At 40.4% G+C, this 20,596-nt stretch overlaps 1 protein-coding gene across 1 annotated transcript in view; it reads left to right on the plus strand.

Moving 5' to 3' along the window:
- The window catches only part of mbd2 (methyl-CpG binding domain protein 2), a 29,149-nt gene that overhangs the window by 531 nt on the left and 8,022 nt on the right, over positions 1-20,596 (plus strand). The window contains exons 2-6 of the mRNA XM_042394231.1: positions 7,951-8,110; positions 11,873-12,013; positions 13,869-13,959; positions 14,044-14,221; positions 19,727-19,854. Of these exons, the coding sequence (XP_042250165.1) occupies positions 7,951-8,110; positions 11,873-12,013; positions 13,869-13,959; positions 14,044-14,221; positions 19,727-19,844 (688 nt within the window). The 3' untranslated portion in view covers positions 19,845-19,854. The remainder of the gene's footprint in view (positions 1-7,950; positions 8,111-11,872; positions 12,014-13,868; positions 13,960-14,043; positions 14,222-19,726; positions 19,855-20,596) is intronic.

Below are 20,596 nucleotides of genomic sequence, written 5' to 3' on the forward strand. Positions count from 1 at the left end.
AGTCCCGGACTGGTTTTACCGGTGATCGATCAGTAAACCTGTGGTTTCTGGTCCTCGCTCTGTCATCATCACTTCTTAACTCACCGCTGCTGAGTAAAAGTTGATGGTAAAATGTTGAAGTGATCACTGTCAGATAAGTTACAAAGTAGCGTTAATAAAGTCCTGCAGGTGTTAATACAGCGGCTCTGTGGTGGGCAACATAGTGTCACTGAATCATCATTTTCACTAACAATCTCATAATACAGCTGCATATAATATTCCTGTAGTGTTCCTGTAGAAGTTGATACATCGGCTCTATGATGGCCAACATTTAAAGTGTGAAACATACATTCCTATGATTTTCAGTAACATATAATATCTAACATACTATTTCTGATTATAATATTTCTGTAATATTCCCATAGAAGTCGATACAGAGACTCTGTCAACAAATTGTTTACTGATGCTGACAGTGTAACCACTAATTCAGGGTTTCATTAATTAACGAACTGGCCTAAAAATGACCTGATATCAAAAAGTGGCTGATGGTATGTTATGCCAATTATGCCAATTCAGAATATTATCTCACTGTTGTCATTTGATCTATAAAATGTCAGAAAATGGTGAAAAATTACACTTTGTTTTCCAAAGCTTAAGATGACGTTCACATCCCAGAGATATTCAGTTTACTGTCACAGAGGACAAAATCAAACCAGGAAATATTCACATTTAAGAAGCTGGAACCAGACAGCTTTGCCTTTTTTTTTATATAAATGACTCAAAATAATTCATCAATTATCAAATCAGTTGGCTTTCAATCAAAATAGTTGGCGATTAATTTAATAGTTGGCAACTAATTGATGAATGGACTAATGGTTGCAGCTCTACTGTCGTATCCTGACTCTTAGCCGTATGCTCCTTTTGACTACTGGCATGTTGCTGCTGTCCGACTGGCGAATACCAGCCCCAGTTTGTGCCTCTCGTGTATTATCATACATTCAGGTCACAGAGGTAACCGTTAGTTTCTCTCAAAGATTTAACCGTCCATGTCTGAAAAACCCAGAAGGTCGTTTAAAAACACTACTGCTGTCCTGAAGCTACTTTTCTAACCACCTGAATGAAAAAATAGTCCATCTGATGAATGATAAAAAAGATTTTTTCCACTGACAACTTTTTTACAAACAAGTACTGTGTAAAGTAGTTTATAATACATGTATGTAGCTATCACTGATATGAGGAAACCTTTATTTTTCTAAACTAGGTGGGCTAGCCGTAGCTATGTATTAGCAATAGATATTTACACATAGATGCTGCATTCCAGACTCTGGGATGCATCTCAACCGTCGCCATATTGGTCCGATCATCTGGCCTCTCTCTGCAGTGGAAAATACCAGACTTTTGTGCTGCATTTGGATGTTCTAAAGAAAGAAATGCCAAAACTGAGGCACAAGGAATAATTTCATGGGCGAGTAGTTATTACACGACACTCTACTGTCACAAGCAGGTTGAATTTATATACCGATATCACTAGTGGCTATTAATCTTTGCAATAGGTTTTTTTTTTATCCTATGCAGTGATTCAGTGTAGCTGTTATTTCTTATTTATTATTCCATTTATTGACAGCAAACCTGGATATAGACACATACGCTCATCAACCAATGTCCAAACATCTATCTGATGATTTCCTTCAAAGAATAAATGCTGTTTTCACACATTTCACTAAACTTTATATTGATCATGTCTCTCATACACAGACGTGCAGCTTGCAGCTCGCTGTCATTCTTCCTGCTGCTTTTGATTTTGTTTGTACAATTTGAGAAGGATGTGCAACTGTTTCACTGGAACTGCTTGCATGTAGCGCACCAACTGATGATACAACTTCCTGTATGCATAATTTATGTAAATAGCGGGAAAATGTCAGCGAAGAAGGCAACCGGAGGAGACGTCCGATGAGGTGCAATTGAGTCAAAAGTGGAGGCTTCATGCTAGGCTAAAAGCTTGTGCAACCATGGCCTGAACCCCACACCGGCTTGTCACATGTCCTCACTCTGATTCCTGACTACAATCTGTCAGAAATGGAAATCTAACCTCAAACAATGTGATGATGAACATTGGCACCCTACAAGGATGCGTCCTCAGCCCGCTATTCACCTTCGACCCCGTCGCCTCACACGAGGACATCCTGAAATCCGCTGATGACACCGCAGTCATCGGTCTGATCGCTGACCGGGCGGGGGTGACGAAACAGCATACAGGTGTGAGGTGGCATCTCTGGTGATACGGTGCGACAACAACAACCACCTCTCTCTCTCAACACAGACCGAGGAGACGATAGCTGACATGAGGGAGGGGAGGAGACCTCGTCGACCGCTGACGATCATTGAGTCTGAAGTGGAGAGGGTCAGCAGCTGTGAATTCCTGGACGTCCACATCAGTGATGACTTCACCTGCACGTATAAAATCATCCAGCTGGTCAAGAAAGCACAACAGCAGCTGTACTTTATAAGGCACTGATCAGACGGAGCGCTTTAAAGCAGCCCGGGGGCGCTTTGTTTTTGATGAGAGTGAAGCTTTTTACTCGCTGCTTTTGCGTCGCTGAGCACCTCGCCATCTATCTATTGTGTATATATATTGCAGAAATTAGAAAAAGAAGAAAAAAGAGCCCATTCGAGGGACTAAAAGTCAGGATATCTCTGTCTCTTTTGCTTTGATCTTGCTTCCAGTAACTGTCTGGAAGTGGAAGTGCAATACGAATACTCCTTTAATTGAAAAAAGTCATGAAAAGGTTGCAGCATCAGCTCAGTTTTATTCGTCATGCCTTTTGCCTGTGTATGAAGCACCTTACAGAAAGTGCATTCAACCTCTGTAGAGACAAAAGATATAAGCAGGGTTTAATTACCATCTGTGTGTGTGTGTGTGTCTCTGCTGAACTGATAAAACAAGATATCAAACAACCGTGTAAATGAGTTCAGCTTCTCTCTAAAGTAGATCAGAGTTCACTCTGAATTTTTTGCCTTTAACTTTTTTTTTTTTTTCCTGATTCTGCATCTTCACTCATCACTGCTGCGTTGGATCACAAAGGAAATGATGTCACTCCTGGTGCAGGTCTGTGGTGAGGCCGTGACGCCGCAGAGCCGGCGGCTGTTTTCAGAGGCTGCGTTCTCTTCCTGTTGATCAGAGGCTCGGTCGGACTAACAGCTCAATGTCAGGAACATCTGAGCTCTTGTCACTTCCTGAACCTCCTTTAACATTAAACTCAGCAGTTCAGAGCTGAGACGCGGCTTTACTTTCAGTTTGCTTTGTAATGTGACTCATCAGTTCCAGTAAGGAAACCGGTCAGCGGGTCGACTTACTGGAAGAGCAGCAACACCCTGCTGGAGCCTTTTGCTGACTCCATCTTTACAAACTTGTGTTGTTTATCACAAACTGTGTTCAAAACCACACAAAAATGTATTTTCAATCCCGACTCACATGACATATAGAATAGTTCCTGGAATGGTGCAACCATAAAAAAACAGTCTTGGGTTTGAATATTTCACTCAGTGTAAAGAGCTTCAATGAGGAGCTGGAACAAGATGATAGAAAATAGATATGATACTGGCACACACACACACATGCATGCACAAACACACACACACACATGCATGCAAGCACACACACACACACACATGCACGCACAAACACACACACACACATGCAAGCACACACACACAGCCTCTGATCTGTGCTTTGCTGCTGCTGACCTACATGTCAGACACAGCTGAATGACTGTGTGTCTACTCTTGTACTTGTATCCTTGTGAGGACCAATTACACGTTTAAGACCTTGAGAGAGTTTGAGGACATGTTTGGAAATTGCAGACAGTTTTAGAAAGTGAAAGCACTCGTCTGGTTGTCACTTCTTCACGGGAACATTCAAGGGTTAAGACTCGGCTTTAAGGTGGAGATCAGAATTAGGTTATAGGGCATACAGGGAAGGGTTAGGGTTGTGTGTTAGCGCAGTGCAGTGCAGTGAACGAGGAAGTGTTTGGCAGAAGCTGCTTGTGTCAGATGTGATGTTGTAGCTGACTGACCTGACCGGGCCTTTCTCAACACTGAGTACACCGAGTTTGAACTTGTGTCCGTGGGAGTTCAAAGTTTTCCAGCGGGAACAGAAACTTCCTGAAATCTCCAGTCAGAGCCAAGAAATAGTCCGGCACGTAACCGCCCCCCCAATAATACAACAAATGATTGTTTTTACACTTTGGTTTTTGAATGAGTTAAACAAACAAGATATGACAGGTAATTAGTGAGCTTTAGATGTACTGCTAGACCAATTTCTTTACTGTTGTACTGAGCCACACTGTTTCCTCCTGAAAGTCCCTCTGAACTCGCTTCCAGAAAACGAATAAGCATATGTCCTTAAAAAAAAAAAAAAGAGGAACTATTCCTTTAACGTTACCTCCAGCCAAACCAATTTGGAAGAAATTAGTATTAATTGAATTATTGTTGGTTAAATAAAGTATTATGTGTGATATATATATTTATAACTGAGACCAACATTTATCTTCTAAAAGGAATTATATCTTATGCTTGAAATGCAACAGAGCCTCCAGTTCATTAATGAAGGACATGATGGTCTCAACAGGGATGACGATGGACGCTTACCTGCTGGTCTCACCTGGCAAGTGGGCTCTAACCTTTCTAAAAACATCAGAACAAATTTTTATGTAGGCATCATTTTGATCAATCAAAATCAATTTTTTTTTAATTTTAAACGGTTCATTTCTTGTTTGAAAATGTTTTCAGAAACCAAAATTGAGAAATGTATATATTAAGTTCTTTGATTTCATGATGATGCCACCTAGTTTTACATTATGTCCATTAAAAAGTGGTCCGTTATCCATCATAGCATAATATTCTGCTGGATCCCTTATTTCCATACAGCGGTAATGTGGCATCCTGTCATAGGCAGAGCAGACGGTCACACTGAGCCTGATTGCATCCTGCTACACAACACAAGAGCCACAGACTCTGAAAAACAACCCACATTAGCTTTCCTGCTAAAGTCTCCTCCTTATCTAACTTACAAACATGAATACACGTCTTGTCCTGCACCTTAGCTTGTTGAATGAGCCACCACCACCGCCGTCAGTTAGCGAGCTAGATAGCTAATTAGCTGCTCAGCTGCTGCACATTAAACAGCTTGTAAACATACCTAAAAGAAATGTCACTGAGGTCTGATTAGATGCTGGTGTGTTCCTTACTTTTCAAAATCCCATGACTTGTAGCTCTGTGTAGTTCTGCACGGTGTAACACCGGAAACCGGCCAGCTAACATCAACAAGGCTGCCCAGTTTTGACTTCAGCCTGGAGTGAGATTTGTTCTGGGGTGGGGGGAAACTGACCCACTACACTTCAGATATTACACATATTTTTCTTCCAAAAAATATAAGAAAGCTCTATGCTCCTCACCAAGTCGCTATCATCATCTGATGCCCCCCACTTTAGTCTGTCAGGTCTATCTGTAAATGATCAGCTCCACCTGAAGGCACATCTCAGTGATTTGTTGTTGCACGCTTTTGGTTCGAACAGATGATGATCACGGAGGTGTTCTGTGCCTCTGCCCATCTGAACTTGGACAAAAAAAACCTGCTGTTCCTTTTCTTAAAAATCACAAATATTACATCAGAGGAAGTGAAAATGAAAAGTTAGCGTGAGAAAAGGCATGTGTGGCGAGAGATTGTGAGGTCTGTGTCAGTTGCTTGAGTCTCACGGTCAAAGCATGAGACTTGGCAGCTCTGCGTCAATCAGACGAGCCTCCGACATGCCCCTCCTGCCAGCTGAGACGAATGGAGCATTTCCGATATTTTCCCCAAAGACCTTATTTCTTCATTCTAATAATACAAAACTATTAACAACACATTTAAAATAACATATTGACATTATTTTTACTGACCTCACAGTCTGACCCAGTGTGAGTTTAGTGATTTGGAGGCGTCGAGGTTAAACCTGACTATATATTTTTAGACATCTATTTTATCTCAACAGCATTCAGTGATTACATTTCAACTGTTTGAACACATATAAAATTTAGCGTAGTTACTGAAATGCTGTTGGAATGCGCTAAGATATGCAACCAATTTAAAAAAAAAAAATCACTTTTAAATTACATTTAGCTCAAACTTTTACACTGCACCACAATCCTGCTCACTCAGAAATATTAACCACCAACATGATATGAAAACTATGATAGGAATGTTCCACCAGTGTGACCGATCACATCCAGAAAAACATGACATGATTATTCTTTGATCAGTGTCGTATGAGTCTGAAGGGTCATACAGTGATTTCACAGCGTAGAGGGACTGTGCTGACAACCTGACAGTTGTCTTATTAATCTGCACAGAGTCACAGTGTTATAAAAAAAAAAAAAAAAAAACTTGCAACTTCCACTTGCGAAAAGGAAGACATGCATAGATTGTATTCTGAGCTGCGGGTGACTCCACGCTGTGTGATATTTGAATATGAGGACAGTGATTGCTGTTTAAAGAAATGACTCATTGTGCATGAAAGTGGCAGCATTAGAAAAGATAGTCCTTGAGTGATGATAATATATTAATAATAATAATATTCAACTGGGATTTCATCTCCCTCTCCCCATGATCCTCTGCAAATGAATGCGCTTTGATATCGACAATATATATTGACTTTAACAATTATGAAATTAAACAGTGTGCATACAGCCTGCAGGCTTGGCAGAGGACACAGAAACTTCTAAATGTTTTGAAAGGTTTATTGTGGAAAAGCTGCCAGTGACAAGTACCTAAGTACATTTACTCGAATATTATATTTAAGTGCAATTTTGAGGTACTTGTACTTTACTTGAGTATTTCCATTTGATGCTACTTTATACTTCTACTCCACTACATTTATTTGACAGCTTTAGCTACTTTTCAGATGAAGATTTGACACCATGGATAATATAACAAGCTTTTAAAATACAACACATTGTTAAAGATGAAACCAGTGGTTACAAAAAGCAGTGTGTAGTCGGGGTCACATTTCACATGTCTATGAGTTGTTAACAGCTCCACCAAATAGTGATTTTTCCCTCTAAACTTCTCACATGCTTTCATTTCAATAAATGTTCAAATGATCCAATATTTCAGCAAAAATCAAAGATTAGAGAAAAAGTCCAAAAACTGAAAACAGATTTGTGTATCAGAACTTTGTTTTTTCTTCTTTCCTCTCCCATTAATCATCTCACGACCCCTCACATTTATCTGGTGACCCTTTGGAGGGGCCCGACCCCTAGGTTGGGAACCACTGGACTAAACTAGCTAACTGTATATAAAGTAGTGTAAACTAGCTCCACCTCCAGCAGCTACAACAGTAACATGCTGCTCTAACACTGATGCTTCACTATTAATAATCTAATGATGTCATATATAATAATATATCAGTCAGAGGGACCAAACCACTACTTTTACTGCAATACTTTAACTACATCAAGCTCATAATACTTATGTACTTTTACTACAATACTTTAACTACATCAAGCTTATAATACTTATGTACTTTTACTGCAATACTTTAACTACATCAAGCTTATAATACTTATGTACTTTTACTGCAATACTTTAACTACATCAAGCTTATAATACTTATGTACTTTTACTGCAATACTTTAACTACATCAAGCTCATAATACTTATGTACTTTTACTGCAGTAGGATTTTCATGCAGGACTTTTACTTGTAATGGAGTATTTTTACTTCCTATATTGGTACTTTTACTTAAGTAAAGCATCTGAATACTTCTTCCACCACTGTGTTTAAGTGATGTCTGTTTCTGTAACTGAACACACAACTCAACACACTGCTGCAGTTTGATTAAACTCAGATTAAATTAATCTGTCTGACTTTCTCCTTCCTTCCTTCCTTCCTTCCTTCCTTCCTTCCTTCCTTCCTTCCATCCTTCCTTCCTTCAGTCCTACAGGGAAGAAGTTCAGAAGTAAGCCTCAGTTGTCCCGTTACCTTGGAAACACAGTGGACCTGGGATGTTTCGACTTCCGGACGGGGAAGATGATGCCTGGGAAAATGCAGAAGAACAAACAGAGACTCCGACACGACCCGCTCAGCCTGGTCAAGGTAACACTGTGGCTGTGTGTGTGTGTGTGTGTGTGTGTGTGTGTGTGTGTGTGTTGTGTGTGTTCTCAGATTATCAGATTAACACAACTCTTCCTGCAGCAGCACGAGAGGTCAGCAGGTCAGACGACAACTACTCAGTTTACTACAGAGGATGAGTGTGTGAAGCCCCGTCCAGCCAGTCCTGAACTTTCTGTCCAGCTTCTTCTTCTTCTGCACTCATTATTTCTGACAGTATATATCAGGGCTCGAGCACTCAAGTACAGCCTCTTTTTTTTTCTGTTATCTCAGGCTTCATTTTTCGTGGCGTTATGATGTATACTTGGCCTTGTGGGTATGATTACTCAGCCTTATCTCGGTTCCGTGGGTGTATTCACTCGGACTTGTCTTTGTCCTCTCACTGTTTTAACTCTGACTAGTCCCAGTCTTGTGGACTTTTTTACTCTGACGTGTCCCGTAGGTGTTTTGACATAGACTTTACTCAGTCTTGTAATTCTTGGCAGCGCGGGAACTTACGTCATCGTGACTCGGTTTCATCCGTATTCATAAAACTCCCCGATGCTTTCCTCTAAAGTCAAGCTTTCTAGCTGTAATCTGTGCTGTGTAAAGTCTTGTACAGCGTCGGCTCCTCTCTGTCCTGCTGTTATTACAGACATGTCGGAACTTGCCGTGACCCCACCGCTCGCTCATGGACTCACCTCCTCTGTCGAGCCATGACATTTAAGCCCGCAAACGTCTAGGACTTATGGGAAACGATGTCCATTAAAGGCAGCTAAAAAAATAAATATGAGATGGTTTTTCAGAAAACTACAATCCTTGTCTAAACAAACATATGAAGCGAGAAACACGACATGCTGTTGAGAATGCTTCTGTTCCAAGGATGGATTTCTAGTTATTAGCATAGTTTAAATGTCAGTGGGATATTTAGTGAGGTTTTCCTACTTCTCAATCCAGAAGTTCTGGTTTGACTTCTATTTGGTGCAGACTGTTTTGCTCAGAGACAGACAATATTTTGTCACCAGCAAAGTCAGTGAATATATATGATGAAGTCTCCTGATGGGACAAAATACAAGACGATCTGAGTCCATTATTGTCTCTATATAGAGACCTGGAAGTCCATTCTGTCTCCTATAACATGTCAACTGACCAACACAATAAAGAGAGGTTAAATCCTCCTCCATGTGTGCTTGTGTGTTTAACCCATGGTTAGCATTGTTAGCATTGTTGCTATCTGATTTAGAACGTTAAACTGTTTACCTGAACTATGTTTGAAGTGTCCAAATACATATATGGCCCGACAGCCAATCAGAGAGCAGGATGGCTGTGGTTTAAACTCCGCCCCTGCACAGATCAGACTGCTCTGTGTGTGTGTGTGTGTGTGTGTGTGTGTGTGTGTGTGTGTGTGTGTGTGTGTGTGTGTGTGTGTGTGTGCATGCGTGTGTGTGTGTGTGTGTGTATGAGGTCAAGAGTGTGTCCTGGCATGCCTTCATGCACGTACGCATATCTGTGTGTGTGTGTGTTGTTTTGTGTTTGTGTGCTGCAGTCTTTGTACCAGAGATAACAGCAGCACCGACTCCGCCCTCACAGATACACACACGCGTGTGCACGCACGCACGCACACACACAGTTGCCATGTTCATTACAGCCACAATATGAAAGTGTTGGATAGAAAACAAAATACTGCTGATCTAGCTTCTCTTACAGTCTTGTGTGTGGTGCTAGAGGAAAGGTCGTGTGGCTCTGGGGAGCAGGTCTGGGATCAGGGCCCTTATTTACCACGTCTAAAGAGTAGGAAATCAGTCCTAACTAGACTATAAATTGTCAGTGACCAAACAAATTAACAAATTATCAATGTCTTCATGAGATTTAATGCAAGGCTATGCAACGGTTGAAGAGACAACACCCTTCCTTCATAAAATGAAAAGCTGGCAGTCAGCAAACCATCTTACAAATGCAGAGGCTTTTTTCACAGCACACACGTTGGATCTTTCTTAATATGTGTTCTTGTCTGTACTCGGTTAGAAGGTAACCATTTAGATTTAGAAAATCTGAGTTTATCAAAAATTACACCTATTTGGAGATGGGAGATGTGTCCATCATCATCACATTCAGATCAGGTTCTCAGCACACCCTTCAGTAATTTACAGATGGCTCTGTTGACCTGTGCCGAAACATTTGCTGCCAAATTTGTCTGAAGGCAAAGCTAAAGATCCCCTCCAGACATGTTTGAAGATATATAAATACTCTGCTTGGAATAATAATTTGTGTCTGATGTGTTTTTTCCATAAAAAAAGTTCAGAAAACTAATAACTCGTTCTCCCTTATTGAAAAATCCAAATTTATGAATATGCAAATATTTGTAGTTTCAAAAGTTGCCAGTTTTAGATACTAGTTTGTCACACATACTAATCCCAAAGTCATGGATGAACTTCTATTAGATGCTTCAGTGTTAGCAAGTTTTACTGCTTTACTGGTTTTATTGCAAAGGTAAAACGAGAATTAAACAACATTCTCACACAGTTTAGAAGCTGCAACTGGAAGAATGTTTGGCATGTTTGCATGAAAAATGATTGAAATGATAAATAATTATCATAGTAGTTGTTGGATAATTTTCTATTAAAAGACAAATCAATTAAACAACTAATCATCACAGCTCTGCTATACACATAAAGCCTGCACATAAAACATGGTGTGATTATTCATCTTCTCAAATGTTACCTTTGTTTTATAGTCCACACTGCTAATGTCACTGTGTGTTGAATGTTTAGCAAAACAGAGCTGTCACACTTTCTTTTAGCAGTCAGTCATCCTTGTGCTGAAAGTCAGTGTAGGAAGTTTCATAAGTGACTCTCAGTCCTACTCTGACGTAGGACTTGCTTTTTAAAGGAATAGTTCAACATTTTGGGAAAATGTTTATTTGCTTTCAAGAGCTACATGCTAACGTTGCTACCACTGTGAGGTGAATAAACTAGCTGAGCATAAAGAGAAGCAGAGGGGAAAGGCTAGCCTAACTGTCATTTTTTACATTTCTGTTTGTGTACGAATTAAACAAATGAGATTAGAAAGTAGAAGTAGTGATTACTGAGTACTTTTTAGCTTTAGACAGAGCCAGGCAAGCTGTTTCCCCTTGCACCCAGTCTTTATGCTAAACCAAGCTAATCACCTCCTGGCTGTAGCTCAATACTGACATGAGATTGATATCCATCTCAGCAAGAAAGCAAACAAGCATATTTCCCAAAATGTCAAACTATTCCTTTACGTTTCAGGGGGGATTCTTAGGAGAGAATCTGAGATTTGATAAATTCAGGCCCAGAACCGTAATTTTAAATACGACCAACCAACATGGAGATCCTTCAGCGGGGCAGAAATAACGTGTACGTGTATGTGTGTGGTATTGACACGGTTTGTAACTCTTCATTGTGCTGCTGCTCTTCACACATCATTACTTGGGAGTAACACACACATACACACACACTTCCTGTTGTTGTCTGTGAAACCTCATTTTAGAGTTAACCCTTTCACGTCAACTGAAGCACACAAACACAGGTTTATTATCGCTCTCTGTTTCACGTTTAGGAAGGTAAACCAGACAAGGAAGGAAGGAAGGAAGGAGGAAAGGAACAAAGGAAAGAGCAAGGAAAGATGGAAGGAAGGAAAGATGGGTGGGAGGGAAGGAAGGTAGGAACAAAGGAAGGAATTAGGAAAGAAGGAGGTAGGAAAGGACACATGTGACCAACACACGGAGTCTGTCTCTGTCTCGTCCAGGGAGGCAAACCGGACCTGAACACAGCTCTGCCGATCAGACAGACGGCGTCCATCTTTAAACAGCCTGTAACCAAGGTTACAAGTCACCCCGGCAACAAGGTGAAGGCAGACCTCCAGAGAGCGACTGAGCAGCCCAGACAGGTGAGAGGCTGACATGCACACGCACGTGCACATGCATGCACACGCACGTGCACATGCATGCACACATACACACACACATACACACATACACTGGTGTCTGATATAATGGTAATCCCTGAGGGGTGAGGTCAGTGTGATTATGCAAGAGAGGATGGAGTGGAGGAAACCAGGTTGTCATAGGTGACAGAGGCCACTAGAGGGTGTTGAGGCATCATGGGAAATGGAGCATGACAAATAGAGTGCCAGTTTTCTGCAGGAAAGATGGTGTAAAGACTATTTCTTATCATATTTTATTTTCTTCAATGATTTGTCCACAAGATTTTGTATTTTGTCATCATAGTTTACTGTATAGTATAGTAATGCAGTGTGTAATACTGTAGTATTATGTACTCTGCCCCAAAATGCAGTAACTACACATATGATCAAAATGAACTTAAGACCAGAATCAGACCTTTTGTCAGTGGTTTTACCATATAGAAATGACTACACTATAAAAAATGTGTAATATTTGGGGGAAAAAATGAAAAGAAACCAGACCACAGTGACTGAGCGCTGACTAGTTAAAGGACAGGTTCACAAATTTTCAATTTGTCTTAAAACAACAGTCAGGTGCCCATATGAACAGTGACAGATTTTTTCTTCTCTGTAATCATTCCTCCTGTTCATACTGACCATTAGAAGATCTCTTCATGATGCACTTAAGTGATGGAGGCCAAAATCCACAGTCCTTCTGTATTTAAAAGTTTATCTGAAGCTAATGTGAAGCTTCAGCAGTGCAAATGAGTCAAATCAAGTAGATATCTTTCAATGTTACAGTCTTTTTAGTGCCAAAGTTCCACTTTTTGTTACTATACTTCCACCACAGCTCAACAGGGAAACACTGAGGAAACACAAAGAGGGAATTTGATGCTAAAAAGACTGTAAATGTGGCAGATATCCACTTGATATGACTAACTCAGACTGATGAAGCCTCATATAAGCTTCACATCAACTTCTGAATGCATTTTTGTGCAAAATGACTGTGTGGACACACTGTGGAGTTTGGCCTCCATCACTTACACTTAAAGTACATTTGAAGGAGATCTTTTAATAGTCAGTATGAAGAGGAGCAGGGACGTGCAGAGGATGCTAGAGGGGCAGGGACCTGGTGAATGTAAGTCATATATTCACTCTGTTTTAGGCCTAACAAAAATTTATGGCTCTTCAGCTGCTAAATGCTCCACTATGTTCAGCAGCTAGTCTACAGCTAACTGTGTCTGTCAGCTGTTTGGTGCAGTGGGTTCGGCCATGGTCATGTCAATAAAGCAAATATGAATTTGAGAAGGAGAGAGAGGAAACGAGCGAAAAGAGAGAGAGAGAGAGAGAGAGAGAGAGAGCGATGCTGCATGTTCTCATCAGCCAAATGTCAGCCTCGTTTCCACCCTGCCAAACAGGTGTGTGTGTGTGTGAGTGTGTGTATGTGTGAGTCTCATTATGACTGCAGAGCTGACACACTCTGACTTCTGTCTGCTCACTCATCTGTTTTGTGGACCGCAGGACAAAGATAGTGTAGCTGGCTGCTACGATGGAGACTGAGAATTTTAAAGTGACTTTTAAGGCATGTTTCTTCTATAAGTCAATTACCCAGTTAGATTCTGCCTGCTTAACTTTGTTGAATGTCATCCCGAACAATCAAATATTGTTTGTATTGTCTGGAATGTGTGACTTGTTTTTTGTAGGACAGGATGAGCATGGTAAGGTTGTTATGGTTGCATTTCATTACACTCTTCATCCTTGCAACACTTAAATCTGCATCCACTGAAAAAAATAAATCACAAAAAAATGTTCTCATCTCTGTCTGTGTGTCTCTCTGCAGCTATTTTGGGAGAGGAGGTTGAAAGGTCTTCGGTCGTCGGACGTCACAGAGGAAGTTCTGAGGACCATGGATCTGCCCAAAGGACTGCAGAGTGAGTTTTCAACATGAATCCACACTGAAACTACACCGTGCTCCAGTCCTGACCTCTGACCTGTGACCTGTCTGTCTCCTGCAGGTGTCGGTCCAGACTCCAGTGACGACACTCTGCTGTCAGCCATCGCCAGCGCCCTGCACATGAGCTCTGCTCCCATCACGGGACAGACATCCGTGGCTGCTGAGAAGAACCCGGCCATCTGGCTGAACACGTCCCAGCCGCTCTGCAAAGCCTTCACTGTCACTGACGAACACATCCGGTGAGAGATGCAGTCTTTTTCATCACATAACAGTCACCATTTCCACTTTTTCAACACTTCATTCAGTCGTTAGTGATATGTTTTTGTGGCTGCGATCGATATACAACCTAGAAAAAGAAGAAGAATGTGTTTGTGTCAAGTTTGAAGGGATGGGAATGAATGTTACCTTCCTCCTCTGACCAGCAGGAGGAGCTGTTGCTCGCACCGGCTGAACCAGCCTTCAGCTGTTGAGGATTGATTTGAAACAGTGATGACACTCATGGATGTAATCATTATTATATTGACAACAAAGACTATTGATGTCTTCGCCATTGCTGCTGTTGTTCTAATTATCACAAACAAACTCCCTTTTCATGCCCAGTTCTCATTTAATGAGTGATGACATCATCATCTTCATTGTCAGCATTCTCTTTTTCCCCCGAAACTGCAGAGTTGAGAAAGAGCTTTTTCCTGATACACACGCTTTCTTTTCTGTGAATGAAAGAACAGGATGTTAATGTTCTTAAGAAGTGATTTATTCAGCAGTTACTGTATGTTTGCCTGAAACTAAAGTTTCACACTCATTTGTTCTCGTTAATAGTTTCGAGCACACTTTCCTACTTGACATTCTTCTCTCAGCCTTGAAGCCTTGTAATATGAATCAAAGGGAGCTCCACAGATTTTACACATCAGCGTGTTTCCAGGTGTTTGGAGTGCTAATGCATATGTGGAAAAAAAAGGTTGTATAAAGCCTGGCTCCAGAGGGAGCTGTGTGAAATCATGGGATGTCTCTTGAGTCAGCGTCAGCTGGGGATGAAGACTACATGTTGAAATGAACTTGAAACAAAGAAAATGAAAACAATCTGGGGGTGTGAAGTTAGAAAGAAGTGAGGTTAGCAGACCTCTGTAGCCCCGCTCCTCATCTCTGCCTGAGGCTAGCAGCTCCAGGCTACGTTAACTGCTACTAGCATAACAAACTCAACTCTGTCTGAACTGTCAGCGCTTGACTTACATTGTGAGTAATGTAGGTGTCAGAGTTTTGGCGGCGTCAATTTGAAATCTTAACTGTCTATTGTGAGCTTGACAATGTTGCGGGAGAACAGTTCATAATGTGGGGAGTGCTCTTGTAAGATTTAGGAAAATCCGCGTTTATTATTTTTTCAGATGTATTCAAGCTGATATATGGTAATCATGTTGCATCAGATGTCTTGGAGCTCATTCCTACCAGTTAATGTTAAATTCATGTTAACAGAGGTCGTTGGGAGGTCACACACACACACATACGCACACACACACACACACACACACACAGCATGGCATACATTGCTTCTTTACATTAGTTTCTTCATGCAAGTATGATGTGATTTTATGCACAACATAAAGCTGTTTATAGTTAGTTTACCTTAATGCTTTTTAAGGTGGTTAAGACTGGAGGATGCTAATTAATGTGTCTAAAGGTGAATGCTAACCGTTCTCAGTCATCAGTTCCAAAAGAGCTCAGAGAGACGGATGAAGGCACCATGTTGTTAGTAAAAACTCTTAAATATCAGAGACACATGCAAAAATATAATTTCTTATTCTTTCCAGCCTCTGATAAAAGACTGAAGTGGCTGAATCTGGGGTCAGCCTGAGACAGATTAGATGAGTGCAGACTGATGCATGCTGGGTAGTTGAAGTAATCAGTTGTAGGGTGAGAGGAGGATGAGAGGGTGATGAGTGAGGAAACAGAGGATGAGAGACACAAATGATGAAGTATGAAGTAGGAGGATGAAGACAAGCAGTTTGCCGCCACAGTCACACTGGGAAATTTACACCCACAGGAGATTCAAAATAACATCCAGGTAGCTGCTCCAAGAGAAAAAAACAGCTGCTAAATCAGTTAAAAGCTAAAAATGAGCATCATCTGCAGAAACATGCAGCTTACCTGCTTAAATACACCTGCTGTTAAAGGATCAGACCACTGATTTTACATTTTTAGTACATTTACCTCCATTATCCAACCAGCTTTAAGGCTTTCTATGGTTTAATTTGTGTTACCTGATGGGAAAAAAAAACAGATTCCACAATGATCACAAAAGTCTGAACTCATATTTAGTTCCTCCCAGTCAGAACCCTTACAGACTGTGACTGGCTCAATAATTTCACAGCGTGGTAGTGCAGTTTTTAAGCAAATGTTTCTCAAAAAGAAATAAATAATGCATTTTTAAGGGGGGAATATTTTTAGCAGCGGATGTGGTGCACTGTAGTGAGTGCGTCCGAGGCCGGGATGGCGGACTGAATGTGGGATTGACTCAAAAGTTCGATCATCATCTGTGTTCAACTCTTTTAAGCGATTGAGTTCTCAGATGCCGTAGCATCCTCGAACGCTCCATTATCATTTCTTCTTCCTTCTTCTTCTACAGTCCTGTGGCATACATTCAGGAGACAATTTGATTTTTTTTTTTTTTTTTTTTAAGAAAAAAAAAAACACTGAATGATCGACTCAGTTTTAAAATGCAAATAATCAAGGTGTGTTTTTATATAACTGAACTATCACTTTAAGTTTCTACCACTTTTAAATGTATAACTCTGAAGTCTGTATGTTCTTCCAGTAAGGGAGCAAAATTTAGCTTAATGTTTATGCTTCCACAAAAGACAAAAGAAAAGTGATGTTTGACAGCTGATATTTCTGTTGTGTGTTATTGTTTATGTTGACGTTTATTTTGACAGTGCTCTCCTCATGTCTATGTGTCATATAATAAATTATATTATTCATTATAAGATCAGACTTGTGATCAGCCGAGTCCCCATAAACCATATAAACAGTTACTACAGCCTGACAGCAGGGGGCACTGTGGACACACACACACACACACACACACACACACACACACACACACACACACACACACACACACACACACACACACTCAAGCGTGTGTGTGTGTGTGTGTGTGTGTGTGTGTGTGTCCAGTGGAAAACAGAGCAGAGAGAACAGCTGGGTGAAGCCATTACAGCAGAATCACTGGAATACATCACCACATCCTCCTCTCCTCTCCTCTCCTGTCCTTTTTACTCTTCTTCTCTACTTTCCTCCTTTCCTTCCATCCTTCTCTCCTTTAACATTTCCTTGTCTCCTTACTTATTCTGCCCTTCCCTTCCTCTCTCCTCCCTTTTTCTTTACATCCCATTACTTCCTTTACATCTTCCTTGGGTTTTTTTTTCTTTTATTCACTCCTTTCCTCCTTTAATTTCCTCCAACCTTCTGTCCTTCCTTTAATATTTCCTTCCATCATCCTTATCTTCTCCCATCCCTTTCTCATCTGTCGCCCCACTGCTCCAACCTTCCATATAATAATGCATTTTTGTCTTCCACCTTCCTTTGTTTTTCCATCTCCATCTTTCTTTTTTATTTTCACCCCCTCCTCCTCCTCCCTGTCTTCTCTCCTCTTATATCACCTCCTTCCATCCCTCCTCCTCCTCTCCTCCACCTCCTCCTTTTCTTATCTCTCCCCTCCATTAATTTCCAATTCTCTCCCTCTTCCCTCCTCTCTCTCTCTCTCTCTCCTCAGCCGAATGTGCTTGTCATCCTAAATCGCTCTCATTCCTCTCCTCTCCCCCCTCTTCCTATTCATCATCTCTCCTCCTCTTCCTCGTCTGCTACATCAGACTCACACATCTCTCCCTCTCTCTCTCTCTCTTTTTGCAGCCTCATCTCTCATTTAAGTTAATTTTTAACCTTTTTTTTTTCTTCTCTGTGTGTGTTTTCTTGTTTTTTTTACTTTTAATTGTTCTACAGCACAACCAAATGATTCAGTTTAATTAAAAAAAAAAACAGTTTCTCTCTCATTATCTATCTTTTAGTTTTCCTGTTATTCTTTTTTGTAGTTTTTAATTACATTTTAAAGGTGGAGTGCAGGACTTTTGTCTCCCCCTTCTGGCAATGAGAGTAATTACACAAACACTGTCGACGTGCTTCCGTCATAGTCTCTGCTGTAGTCTACTCCATCGCAAAATGACCCATTTCACTATCAGACCGTGAATCTTTGTTTGCTGTTGTTGTTATCTGTGTTTTTAATCCAGAAAATCTGGTTCAGTCTCAGACAACGGAGCTGATTCTGTCTCTTTTCTGTGTTTCTTTGTGTCTTTTATTGGTTTTGAAGAAAAGGTGGCGGATATATTCTCTATGTCTGCGACAGCAAACACAAACAAATACAAACGTCTGCTTTGAAGGGCCGATGGCGACAGTCGTCTGAGTTCAACACAAGCTGTTGATGTTCTTAAAAGCAGATGTAAACACTGTTTTTCATTTTTTTATTTCTGGTCAATTAGATGTTAGTCAGTACTGAGCAGCAGTTTAGTCCAGAGAAAAGGTTCTGGTGATCTGTGATGGGTGAACCATACGTAACTTTTAAAAGCAGAAATAACAGACTTCCTCTTCCAAGTTAAAAACTGAATTCAGAAGTAATAAAACACATCTTTGCTCTTTATTCAGTGCACTCAGCCTCACTTGGTCTGGTATGACCAGTAGCTTAGTTAGCTAATAGATATTGCTGTATCACTGACTTTACTGAGTCAGTTGTATTGATTGGCTCCTGATTGCACAGTACTCAGTTGCTAAGCTTTTAACCCAAACCAAGAGAAGTGATCACATCACTCCTGTTAGAGCCTCTTTACACTGGCTCCCAGCATGTTTTAGAATTATGTCTGACCTCTTACTGCCGTTTGAGCCTCAGGCAAAGATCTTTTATCTGTTCCCTCCAGTTTTCAGAGGCCCGACTGAAAACTAGAGGGGACAGAGTGTTTGCAGTCAGAGCCCTGAGGCTCTGGAACAACATGCCTGAGGAAATCAGGTTGGCTGAGTCTCTTCCTAAAACACACTTTTATAAGAGAGCCTTCCCAGATTTTACTACAGAGAGTTTGTATTTTCTTTGAACTTTCTTTAAAAATTTCTTTTGATTTATTTTCAAATTTCTTGTTTTATCTTACCCTGAATTGGTTTTATCAGTTTTTCTTTAAATCTAGTGATTTTATGAATTGTCTGTCTTATTTTTCTGCACTTGTGAAGCACATTGAAAAGTGCTCAATCGATCAATCAATCAATCAATCAATCAATCAATTTTATTTAAAGTGCAGAATCACCATGCAGCATGGTCCCCATACACTTTACAGTTAAAAAGAATACATAGGACAAAACATACAGCAAACAATTTACAGTAATAAAAAATAAAAATGAAACAACCACATTAAGAGCATCAATGTTAAATGGATATTAAAAGGTGATGGGCCTGGCTAAGTTTTAGTGGAGACTGTAATGAAGTGAATAAAGGCAGGTTTTCAGTCTTGATTTAAAGATTTTTCCTGAACATGCTTCTTTAACATAAGATAAGGTGTTTCAGGTACAGGCTTGGTCTGTGGGGTTTGATAAATTTGGATTTGGCTTAAATTTTGCTTGATCTTTGTATTATAAAATAATATATAATATAATATGTTGTGTATACTGTGGAATAGGATTTATAACTTCTGTGTATGTGTGTGTGTGTATAGGGAGCAGGAGCTGAAGGTGTACCAGGCCAGGAGGAGTCTGGAGGAGGCGCTGATGGCCGACGGTTTGGCGCGGGCCGCCGAAAATACCCGAGAGCTGCTTGAGGGGAAGACAGTCTGAAGACAGACAAGTGAGATGGATAAATGTTTCTATTAATGTTCATGTTTATGATAACCAGCAGAATCATGCATCATCAGCAAGTTTAAAGAAGTATGTGAAATTTACTTAATCATATTATGGTGTCCAACAAAAAAAAAATAGAGATAGGATTGCAGAGGTGATAACTAACTTGTTGTCATGGTAACACAACCTGCTTTCAGGCAGGCGAGATAAGGTGCACATCAGTCAGAATATGAGAAGGAGAGCTGAAAGATTTGTCAAAGTTAAGAAACAGTGTTATAGTTTTGGTTTTTTTTCACATCATAATTACAGTAACTATCAATCCAACTAACAAGCTAACACAACACATATCTGCTCCACACACTGCAGCTTCCTGCTCACACAGATTCAGTCTCTGGATATTTGGAGAAGAAGAACGTGTTTGATGTTTTGTATGTGTGCTCAATGCTTCAGCACTGAAGTTCATGGACGTCGTTTCTTTATAATTCATCACCTCCGTCAGGTGACGAAGGTCACACTGTCACACTTCATCACCACAGGAAATAATATTTTTACCTTCATGTTAGCTGCTTGTTCAGTGACATTTTCACTTAGGATCAACAACAACAACCCTACTTAACAATTAATGTACAGAGCCTCTGAAGTAGTAAACTGCTGAACTATTGAACCACTATACTATCAAACTGTGGAACTACTAAACTACTAAAGTATTGCACCAGTAAACCGCTGAAATAATAAGCCATCAAAGTACT

The sequence above is a fragment of the Thunnus maccoyii genome, chromosome 19 (genome assembly GCF_910596095.1).
Source record: "Thunnus maccoyii chromosome 19, fThuMac1.1, whole genome shotgun sequence".
Taxonomy (NCBI): domain Eukaryota; kingdom Metazoa; phylum Chordata; class Actinopteri; order Scombriformes; family Scombridae; genus Thunnus; species Thunnus maccoyii.